At 31.3% G+C, this 12,214-nt stretch overlaps 1 protein-coding gene across 1 annotated transcript; it reads right to left on the bottom strand.

Moving 5' to 3' along the window:
- Positions 1-7,687: 7,687 nt before the first annotated feature.
- On the bottom strand, positions 7,688-11,366 carry LOC125218373. The gene is made up of 6 exons (XM_048120027.1): positions 11,237-11,366; positions 10,648-10,763; positions 10,309-10,567; positions 9,428-9,572; positions 9,279-9,340; positions 7,688-8,282 (listed from the first exon to the last, which is right to left on the bottom strand). The coding sequence occupies exons 2-5, from the start codon at positions 10,723-10,725 to the stop codon at positions 9,322-9,324; spliced, it is 501 nt and encodes a 166-aa protein (XP_047975984.1). The 5' UTR covers positions 10,726-10,763; positions 11,237-11,366; the 3' UTR covers positions 7,688-8,282; positions 9,279-9,321.
- Between the last annotated feature and the right edge of the window lie 848 nt (positions 11,367-12,214).

The raw sequence follows: 12,214 nt of genomic DNA on the forward strand, positions 1-12,214 counted from the left end.
TTTGGATTATGTATCAATCTGGGAAGTAACCATTTACAGATCCAAATTATGAACAGGCTAAACCAATGTTTAGTTTTACAAAAATGTTACAACTAATATTCAAATTAGGTGTGATTTCATTTCGTATTGTATGTATTAAATGTCCTGAATTAAATGATCTTTTATGGTACTATAGTCGATATGTACTGAAAAGTAGGAGAATCAAGTTATATTATATAGTACTAGTTATTAATCCCCACAATACTCTTGAACTTAATTGGATGGATTTTCACATTTTTTATTGTTGCAAATACGTTGTTATTTTCAATTCAATTATTTTCATACGATTCATATTGTATTGGCTACTCGGTTGAAAAATGTTTTTGAATTGTTGCTTACTTCTTAGGGATCTGATTGCTTATAGTATATCCAAGATTGAATTCTAATTGTGGCTTAAATTATATTCACATATTTAAGAAAATTAATTAATTATATAATATACAATAGAGACTCACACACTTGATATTTAACTAAAAAAATTTGGGACAATTTTCTTAAATTGAACATTTTGCCAAAAAGGCATTTAAAAGACAGTGACGGTTAGGTCTGGTCTGGTATGGTCCTCATGTAATGTACTTGTATGTTGACCGGTCAAACAGAATACACAAATTCTTGACTTTTAGCCATTTTATATGAAATTCAATTTCTCTAATTTTATTTGTGTTGGATTCTTTTTAATTATTTTTTCAACATGAAGAGAAAAACGAATTTCCTGTTCAAAGAGGTTCAAATTTTGTTTTTTTTTTAATGTTTTTAGTTGGGTTTGGTTTCATGACAAAATTTTATCAATAACTATTTCTAAAATAAATTGTTTGTTTTTTATACAAAATCTAAGATGTACCCATTCTACTTAACATTGTTGACAATTCGATTCCAGTTTCGGACTGTGTCTGTCATAAAAATACATTAGAACTTTATTACAATAATTCAAAATTAATTTTTAATTAAGTTGAATTTATCAAACTTTATAATAGTTTTATCAGCTCTACCACAATCTTTAAATTTAATCAAATGCTCCATATCCCAACTTTTTAGTCATTGAAATCATTCTAGTATAATCTTCTCACTTTATCAATTATGTTCCAATCTTTTCTAACTTAAATACATTTTATTACAATGGTTGAGTAATGAAATGATATATTAGATGATATCTTATTATTTTGTTCCCAAAAATAGTTGAATATGAGGATATTAATATATTTTTTTCTCTTTTTACAAATAGTTCTTGATAAAAATATGTTTATTAAGTTCGATAATAGTTTTAAAATTCAGTAGTACTACAACTCAAGACAAAAGAGAAAAGGATGTCGAATATTGAAATTGAACGTGTGAGAGTTCGAGCCAAACAGAAACAGATTTTACTTCCCACAACTTAGCCACGCGCGGAAGAAGCGCGTGAAGATCGATACTCCATGCTGGTTGCATTAAATGTATTTTGATTCTATAACCAGCCAACCGACAAAAGTTTATGTAATTAGGGTACTTGTTACAACTATTATCCATTAATTCAATGTAACAAAATAGATATTCACAAGTTTATATTATTAAAAAGATTCATTGTAATCCAAGGGTATGATGCCACTCCACTGTCCTTAACTAAATGATCAGGAGATCGATTACTTTTTTTAAATAAAACAATTTTCAATTTTTAGATCAACTGTTCTTACTGGGCCGCCGGTAAATATCTTTAGTAGTTAAAAAAAATACTACAATTTGTAACAGAGTTTACAATAATTTTACGTAAATTCAGCAGCTATTCTTATCTAAGTTTCATATTGGAGAGAGCATGTAGTATCAAATTCAATATATTCGACTTTCCCATAGTAATTATAATAATAGTAATAATAACATATATGTAGATGTTCAACTTCATTTGGTTATCCGCTATAGGTTAGTTGGTGGAAAAGAAGTTAACTAATCAAGGTTTTATTCACTTAATTAATGATGAGGAAGTACATTAACTAATTGTCCTATTAAGTCTACCCATGTTATAATAATAATAATAATAATAATAATAATAATAATAATAATAATAATAATAATTTTGATTTATTTTAATTATACTGAATTTTTTGTTATTCGATGGATGCTAAAAATATAGGCTTATGCTGTAAAATTAATGTTTTTTAATGTATTATAATTAATCATAACCAAAAGATTAAAATGGGTCGCGACCGAGACCGCAATCACTAATAGTTACTCAATTAGTATTACATGCTAGAGATCAGTTGGAATATAGTGTTAGTGGAATACTTATATTCTCTTGATTTCAATTTTTTAGGAAAAGGAATAATATATGTACTTTAATTCATTAAATTAATTATACTATTTTCATAGTTCAGGCGGCAATAATTTGTTGCATGTCATGTTTATTTAGGAAAATTATGTGTGTAAACTTAAGGATAACTTCAGTTATTGAACCAGGTATCACTATTAACAATATTCAAAAAAGAATAGTTTCATGTAAATATAAGTATGGTGCCTATATTTAGGACCTAGGAGAATGTGATAGGACAAGATTCCTATTATTTGGTGAAATTAGAGCATAATAATTTATCTTCCAATATCTCTCTTTTATCTTTTGGTGATTATATAACCTAATCATTTAAGAATGGGTAAATAAATAAACACTAAGGGGTTTTTTGGTATGATGGAATGGAATGTAATTCCTACTTCCATTCTATTCATTTGCTTGGTGTGATGGAATGAATGAGTGAATGAATGAAAATGCCAAGAAAATCCCAGGAAATTGACATTTCACTCCAACCTCCAATCCATTCCACCATCATACCAAGCATGCCCTTAAAGGATATAGTAGTAGATTGTTTTCCTTCTCTAAGCACATTGATGCATATTTTATTTTGATTAAAACTAGTAATAATACTAACAACATCATGTTATTACTATTTAATTACATTACAACATTGAAAAATAAAAAATGTATGTTTGTGGTCATGAAGCTAGGCTCGGACTTTGGCATGAGACATGGCTCGGGCCTTGGGTGGGCATGCACCAAACACACTATATGTTTTTGCATGAAGAGTTAGTTATGACTAACTACATGAGCGAGCTGCATGCGTGTGTGTCTTCAGTTGATTAAAACCGGTACAACCGAAACAGAGAGGGAGAAAGAGAAGAGGGTTAGGAAGAGTGAAACATTTATCCATTCTTGTTCCCATTGTAAAGTTGTTCTTCATCTTGTGCTTTGGTTTCTGAATATCTTGCTTCCCATGGATGTAGGCTCTAAGTTGAACCACGTAAACTCTTGCGTCTCATCTTGTTTTTCTTCTTGTTTCTTGTTGATTGCGACAAAGACAACAAAAAAACATAGATGAAAGCTCTACAACATGAGATATTGTCGTACTATACAAGATCAATAATGAGAAAAAAACTATTGTCTAGTTTCGTAAAATCAGTTTAATAACGGTCGTATACATTACATAGGTAATTGTGCATAATAAAATTATTTTTAATTACATCTCTTAATACTTACTAGTTACTCTTATATATGTTGCGAAACTAAAATGATTTGATTAACTTAGAAAGATTGTACTCAGCTTTTTGTGAGGGCATATATATTATATCTCCAATATCAGCAAAACAAATATATGAGAGAAAAATATTAGAGAGCATCTTACTAACAATGTTAGAGGTACAAATTATCAAATTTACTAATCTTTCAATCTTTTAACAATTTTTTTATTTAATTATGATTAAACATTTCATCCAAATGTCTTTTCAGTGATAAATAATTTGATTATGCTTTTTATATTTATAACCGCATATTCATACAAATAAATGATCTTGATTAGTTCTTAACTCCTATATTAGATAAAGGTTTAATTATGGTTGCTAATTATTCATTTAATTGAGCAAAGAAGTTTTCTGTTAATTTGATTGTGGATCAAAGTGAATAGTATAGTACTTATATTTTATGAAAGTTGAGAATAAATGAAAAGGGCCGGGCCATAAATAAGAAGCGGGCCAGGAAAGGGCTGTCTGTTGGTAAGCTGTTAAATGGGAAAAGAAGAGACATGCATATGATTTGATTTTGTTATTTATTTATTTCTCATTTTGTATTGTCAGAAACATAAAAAATTGACCCCCACAACCACATCGACAATCAATTTTTCCCAAACACTATTGACATCGTTAGTATTTTCTAAATGACATTTAAATAATCATAGAGATATGGACCCCACTACATTAATTTGTATGTACTCAATCCAACAGATTTTGTGAGCCACAAAATATTTGGATATATGTGGAATATTTGGAACGAATAGTATAATTATAGTTGTATTTAATTATGAAGAACCAAATCATATAACCGTACTAACACAGAATATGAATTATAGGATTTCAAATAAAATTAAGCTTCGTGGCAAATAATTCAACTAATTTGTTTTAAGCATGGGTATATTCGTGGTTTTATGAAAAAAATAATTTAAAGTGGGGAGACGATGAAGAAAATGAAGAGAATGGATTGGATTAAATTAATATTGTTTGAAGAGAGACTACATGGGTTGAGGAGAGAAATGTGATCTTGGGTTTGATGGATAAGGAAATGAATTTCATTAGATTTAGTTAATTTTATTTTTAATGGATTTTAATTAAGTACATATGTAATTAGGAAGTTAGTTAATTGTATTAGATTAATTAACTCATTTAACATATGGTATGATGCATATTTTGATCGATTCTATCATTCCAACTTTTTAGATTAAAATACACAACTAACACCTTACACTACAAATCATATTATTGATAATTTGATACATCACTTTTTTTTTCTCTATCAAAAATACCAACCACCACCAAATCACACAACATATCAATTTATACTACGTTCATCCCACTCATTTTAAAGTCATTCTTATTAATGAGGCTGTCCCAGCCTGTCTTACGAAATGTGCGATTAATGAGGTTGGCAATTTTTAATTTGTTATTTATTTTTATAATTTATATTTTCATCAATATATATTTCAGAATAATAATAAAATGATAGTACTACCTATTATGACGAATTAGATAACAACCATAATGGTACTACATTATATATAAAAATAAAATAGTAAATTGATTATTTTAAGGAAAAATACAAGAATTTCCAGAATACTTTAAAACATTATATAACTTTCCATTCCTCTTTTCTTTGTACTTGACTAAGTTGTAATCTTGTTGTTATGGTGTCGTGACTTGTCGGACTCTTGATCGCTATCTTTGTTCTGAGGCCATTCACAATAGTGTATGATAGTCCGGACCACTGCATGGTCCATGCTATCGTCCACTATTGCAACTCCTTACCCCAGACACCTGCCCTCCACCAAGGTCGTTCCCGAAGGTCGGCCGATCGGTCGTTCGAGCTATCGTCCACTATTGCGAGCGCCCGGACGATAGCCCGAACGATGAATTTTGTGTTTTTTTTTCCATTTTCACTCTATATATACACTTCATTTCACCTTCATTTCTCACACGTGTTGTTTTGATATTTTATTTATTTAATAACATTAATAATTTTTTACAAGATAAAAATATTGGTGAAGTGAAAAATGGGGATAGGGCGGTTGTATAGTTTGGGCTATTGCATGTGTATGTGCTAGAAGATAAAATACATATGTGATAATACCGATTAAATATCAACCACTATCGTAAACTACCGATTGAATTCTATTCTAGGTAAATTTATAGGACTAGAATTTTGATACGTCAATTTTTCAAAACCGACTTAGCGAGGAGGCACTGAACACAAAATACCATCAATTTCATCATTATATAAAACTTTGAAAGAAAAAAGTCCTTAAAATTTATTGGTGGGGGCTCGAGCCCCCTTGTCTTGTACAAGCTCAATAAAAGCATCTTCAAGAGGAGGTAAATTCATTGGTAAATTGAGAGGTAACTACCGTATTTATATCTTCAAAACTCCTTATCAGAAGGATATTTGAGAAGATATACCTTTTTCAATATCTATTTTCACAACAACGGTAAATATGGTAGTTATGCTTTTATATACTTATTTTTCATTTTACCTCATTCCCTTTTGTATTAACTACCGCTTTTAAGAAAATATGTTTATAATGTCAAAGAAGTACTCTCTTACATTAAATAAGAACTACACCATCTCAATTTACCTCTTTTTGTTGAAGATGCTATGAAGGTGAAAGGTAAAAGTGGTGATCTAATATTAAAAAGCTCTAAAGAAATAGCAAAAGGTTAGATGGATGCAGGCATTACTATTTGTTGAAAATGAACATTCACAGATGCAAACAAAAGATACAACAAACCATAAGAGTTGTGATGAATTTGTCAGTTGAAAGCAACATGTTGCACATGTTGATAGTCCTACTTATTAGTTTTTGGCACAATCATGTTGAGGGGGGCTTCCCCAATAATTACCCTATTTTTTCTTCTCTTCACACAACATCAAAATATTTATTACGATTAAACTATGCCCACATGCAATTCCTATGATAAGTCAATTTCAATTCACTGCCAAATTTTCATTTTCTGGGAAAAAAGTATTAATACCCAACAAAAAAAGTTATATTGGTCCATCAAAAATTATTATCATACTCATACACTCCCTTTGATTTATTTTGTTAGATTGAAGTCGTTGTCCTAATTCTGGCTTGAGTTATTGCAATTGAATCATAGCACATAAAATGTGCAATAAAAAGTTGAGCTTTTAGGTGACACAATTTACTGCCGAAGATCCATGTAGGGCAATGTTGTAAAAAATTTAAAAATATAATGTGTTTCGAATTTTAATTGGGTCTAACCAAGACAAATTCCACTATTCAAGAACTTGATTGACCATTTGATTTGTTGTACAGATACAAAATGACCTATTTAAACACTTTGTTGATGAAATTCAAGATTGTCCATTTTTGAAATTAGAGGATAGCTAACTAGGAAAAGCCACAAAGGTATTTATGTTCATATTTCCATCTTAGATGTTTTAGTACTATGTATTCATTCTTATTTTCCGACTTTTCATTATTATTTTAAATAACAGTTCTCTCAGGCTGTCTAATGTGAGAATCTCAGGATGCACTATTTTATTTTATTTTCAAAACTCTATTATTGACTCTATTATTTTATTCAAGATTGACCATTCTTGTTTTAGTACTAGGTTTATTATGTGTATAAATTTTATATACATAAGATATTATATACTCACGTCCCTGAAGATTTGTCACTTATATCCATTTCCGTCCGTCCCTAAAAATTATCACCTTTTATTTTTACCATTTTTTGTAATGGACTTCAAATTCCACTAAACTAATATATAAAAATAGGACTCACATGCCTAGTGATAAATTATTGGTAAGAGGGAGTAATTTCTTAATTTATAGTAGTATTATAAAATCAATTTTTAACCTTGTTACAGTCAATAAATATTCAAACCTCCCAAAACCCAGATAAATAAAATCAATAAATATTCAACTCCTGCCAGATAAAAGGACATTTAGATTACTTGTTACCTAATAAATCATAGTACTAGTATTAATGTAGACTCGTGGTTAGCAACAACTATTTTAATCTCTGCCCTGTCAACATCTCTCAACTCTAATCATCAAAGTAACGACAGCGATAATACATGGAAACAATACACTGATTTTGGATAATAAAATCAAAACAACCAAAAGAAAAAAAGTTTAATTTTTTTTCCCTAGACAAAATTCAAGACTTCCACTCAAAACCGGTTCACAAACTTTCCTATCTATGAAGCTAGTAATCCAAAGGCATTCATTGAATGGACAATATAGAGCCAAGGAGTGGCTTGACGACGAAATTCCATAACGTTGTTATCAGCACTATGCGATGTTTATGTTTCAAAAACATAATACAAATGTAACTGCACAAACCAAACTTTTTTGGGTCCCAGAAGCATGCCTGCTCCTCCATTTCATTGAAATCATGTGCTTACTTTTGCCCTATGAAACCTTTTATCGTAACATGTCCATTCAAAGAGGTGCGTCGGTGTAACGGCTCCAGCAGTAGTAAGGTATATGACACAACACTTCACAGTTATCCATCATATAGTTGGGCCACGAATGACCTTCTAACATAATTAATAGTAGAGCACTAGCACCTCTCCTTTAAGCGACAATTTTGGGCTTGATTCAAGAAAAGTGATTTGTTAGTTGTTAGTTGCCTCTCATACTCAACGGGAAGCTTCTCTAGTCACTGTCTTTCGCGCTCTAGCATGTGTTTGACCATCTTCGTGCAGAATTTAACACCTGTAATTGAAAGAAACAATTCAGTAGTGATTATTTTACGAACCAAAGGCTTCATCACACATGCAGAAAAGCAATTACTATGAAAGAGATAAAAGGAGGATATTGATTTCTAAAGTAAAGATTGCTGGGAGAGTGGTTAAAATGCTAAGGAGACCACAGACATCACAAAAACGAGTAGGGAAAAGCTTCAATGAAAATAATTAGTGACACTGACAGAAACAAAAATCAGTGGATATTTCATTAATTTGATGGAACATTAAGCTACGTTTCCATAAAGCCAACATCCATTGTACTGTAGAAATTTCTCCTGCGATGCGACAGTCAATAATGGAGAATAGGGAAGATATTATTGAGCTCTAGGGAAGCTTATTGTAATAGGCAAGATTGGAAATGGCCCGTAAATGTATCTTTCAATTGATAAGATGGAAGTATTTATCAATTCTCTTCTCATTTGATTGGTGTAGGGACAGTGCAAGGACAAGAAAGGTATGAACACATAAAATTCATTCAATCCTAATCACTGACACAGGATTCCCAATAGCACAATATAGAAGATGACAACAACAATGAACTTACTGGTCTCGCTTGGTTAGAATAACATGAAACAGACTAGAGTGCATATTTTGATCTTTTTATTTATATGCTGATATATAAAAAAGAACGAGATGAGGAGTGGCTTAAGACTTTACCCTACAGAAAAACAAAGTGGAGGAGTGGAGTTCCAACAATGACCAAGCAAACATTCTCATACAATCACAGAGATCCCATGGAAAATAAAAACTTCAATATTAAACTAATTCTAAACTAGAGGACATGTAATTTATTTACAGAAAAGGTTAAAAAAATCAATATGTGCACTATGATTGACATTTTTTTATTAGCTTAGCTAAATCACAAAAGTTGACTGCTTTTCGCATCTCCCATTTTCCAAGGTGGCCTTAGTGGTAAAAAGCAGAAATGAAAGAAAACACATAGATTATTATTGTGTTAACATACCCTATGAAAAATAACTCCCATCCATAACAACTGCATCAGGTTGTCAATCATCCTCCTCAATCCTGAAGTAAAGTAATATATGAATGTAATTTCTTTGACATAAAAGGAAGACCTGAGATATTTAGATTCTTCAAGAAGGTAACTATTACTTTGGTTTGTCAGTTAAGGCCACCAGAGATTTTAGCACTCCAGGGCCTATCTTGTCAGAAAGGGCACCTTTTTCTGAAAGAATTAGAGATTGCTCTTTCACGAAGCTCTGGAGCTTTTTGGAATCAAAATCAAGGCGTGCTTGATCTACAATAAGCATATATAAGAATCCCATCAGTAAAAAGAGACTGCAGTATTATTTGACAAGAGAGAAGAAGAAGCTTTAAAGTGCATCCAACCCCATCAAATTAGGACAGAGTAATAAATTGTCAAGCATAGCATGTTTCAAGATAGCAACGTTCCAAGATACATAAGCACTCAAAGTAGCATGCTAATAACAGTATGTTAGACCTTGGTATAAAGTTATGTAGCTCCAGAGTGAAAGAGAAATGCTGCAGAGGCGTTTAATAACACTTACATTCCAGACAAGGATGAAAGGTTAGTCTGTGTCTAGTAATTTATATCTGGACCTCTATTGATATTCAGAATAGAATATCACATCCAATTACCTTCTGGCCTTCTTGACATTAGGGGATTTTATAATATCCACAGCCATATTCATCCAGTAATCTATTGCTCATACAGAAGAGATTAATGATTCCTATTGACTACTTACCCTCTGCTATACGAAATGATATATGCCTGTAGTAATGACACCATTAAACCATATTACAACTTAAATACCAATATGAAACAGTTGCAATAAACCATCATTCCTATATTGTGAAGTAACATAGATATATTACCTAACTTAAACCACCCATCAACAAAAAGAAAACTTGAATTTCCAGGGCAGGTATTCATGTAGAATCCTCCAACCAGCAATTTGATGGATAAGTAATGCAGATAACTTTTTATTCTTTCCAAACAAAGAAACAGCTACCTTCTTCCAAAATGGTATGAGCAGCATGAAACGGTATAGTTGCAAAGGTGTCAGTTCCAGGGAACATAAGCAATGTGCTCTCCCTCGCATTATGATGACCACATGTTGCACAAACCTCATTCACCAATGGCCTTGGATCAATATCCTTCATTAGAGATTCAAAAGGTGAAGGAACACTGGTTTTTGTAGTTTTAGCTCTCTTCCTCAGTGCTGTTAAAGCCTCCCTGTTCCCATTCCTCATTCTATCAATATCGACCAACTGCAATCACAAACACTAACTAGAACGTCAAATCTGAAAATAATGATTTCAGATTGCACAACCGCATCAATTCAATTCACCTCATGGCGTCCCAATAAGAGTTTTTCAGCTTCAATCTCAACCTCAATGAATTGATCCAGGAATTTATTTTCGTCCATTATGCCCCAGTTCAAGTAATTGCTTGAGGGGTAATATCCTACACATGATGAATTTGAAACAATCAATCAGAAAATCTAATTTGCATTGCACATCAAACACACATAATTATTGATTAGCTAGCATCACAAACTGAAGGAGGATCATAGGCAAATCAACATGACATGCAAAAATATAAGATACTGATCGGGCCAGGCCAATTGGTCAATCCTTGAAGGTTCATTTTCGAATATGAAAAACAAAAGCAGTTTAATTTTTATCCAAAATTATCCAAACCGAACCCTATTTTCATGCCCAATAAGCAAACTTAAGTGATGCAAACTGTTTTCCGATTACAAAGGCATCAACCAAATCCAAAAGATGAACAATCTAGCCTCTTCAGTTAACTATACGATCTAACCAATAAATTCATGAATAATTAAGTGAATTCAAATTGAAATTTTTCTCAACGAAATTTGTTGAACAGGCATTATCAAACTGAAATTGTTCATTTCTGGATGGAATAAACCGCACCTGTAATTGATTTGAACGGCTGCTTTGGCCTGTTTATGCGGCGGAAGACGAGCCGCCTGAGGGTTGTTATCGGCGGCGGTGACTTCTCTAGAGGCAAATGGTTGCTAACAACTTCTTCCTAGAAAATAAGTGGGCTTTTTTATTTGGGCTTTACGATTTCTGGGCTTTATATTTCGGCTTAGAGGCCCACGTATTTTGAATTGGGCCGTGCCCACATATGGAAAATAAAGCAAGAATTTAAAACGATTTCTTCGCTTTAATTATTTGTACTTTTATTTGAATTTTAAAATTGAAAATGTTAAAAAAAGACTGGTTCTAAATGAAATCAACGTGTAACCCATTTAAAATCATTTTACTGGTTTCTAAGTATATTAACGTGTAATCGATTAAAATCATTTTACGTTGTAATTTATAAATTATAATCACTTTGTTTTATTATGGTTATAAAATGTGAAATAATTTTTTTTATTTTAATTGGGCCAATGTAAATAAGGGGTATAATTCAAATTATGTAAGTATTCAATTGATGATATGTTATAAAATCTGATTTTGGATTGAAGATTTTAGAAAATTAAGTAGACAAATTATTCAAGTTTAACATAACATATTGGGTAGTGGTGTTTATCCATTTAGCCAAGTTGTCGAAGAAATCATCTTTCTTTGTCATCGACACTATCCTTCATTTTAATTTTCTTAGATGCAATCGAATTATGCCATAATCAAACTGTAATTATAGTTATAGCGCCGCGCTAGTTGCAAACAAACAATAGATCCAAATTTAATTAAACCGATAGTATATTTTAAGTTATTGCTAGAAAAAATAGATCCAAAATTAATTAAAACGATTTTAATTAAGTTTTAAAGCTAGAAAATAGCCCTCGTCCATTTTTATTCCGCAGAGCAAACATTAATTATTGTCATAATTTGCAAGCGGTGTTTATTTATTTTCTTGTTTCTTAGTATAGGTTCCATTTCAAA

The sequence above is a fragment of the Salvia hispanica genome, chromosome 4 (assembly GCF_023119035.1).
Source record: "Salvia hispanica cultivar TCC Black 2014 chromosome 4, UniMelb_Shisp_WGS_1.0, whole genome shotgun sequence".
NCBI lineage: Eukaryota > Viridiplantae > Streptophyta > Magnoliopsida > Lamiales > Lamiaceae > Salvia > Salvia hispanica.

Excerpts from the sequence above, each read along its gene's own strand:
- LOC125218373 (XM_048120027.1), bottom strand. The coding sequence starts at position 10,725 with ATGGACGAAAATAAATTCCTGGATCAATTCATTGAGGTTGAGATTGAA. Across the intron at positions 10,568-10,647 it reads TCTTATTGGGACGCCATGAG|TTGGTCGATATTGATAGAAT; the intron begins GTGAATTGAATT and ends TTGTGATTGCAG. Across the intron at positions 9,573-10,308 it reads TCATACCATTTTGGAAGAAG|ATCAAGCACGCCTTGATTTT; the intron begins GTAGCTGTTTCT and ends TGCTTATTGTAG.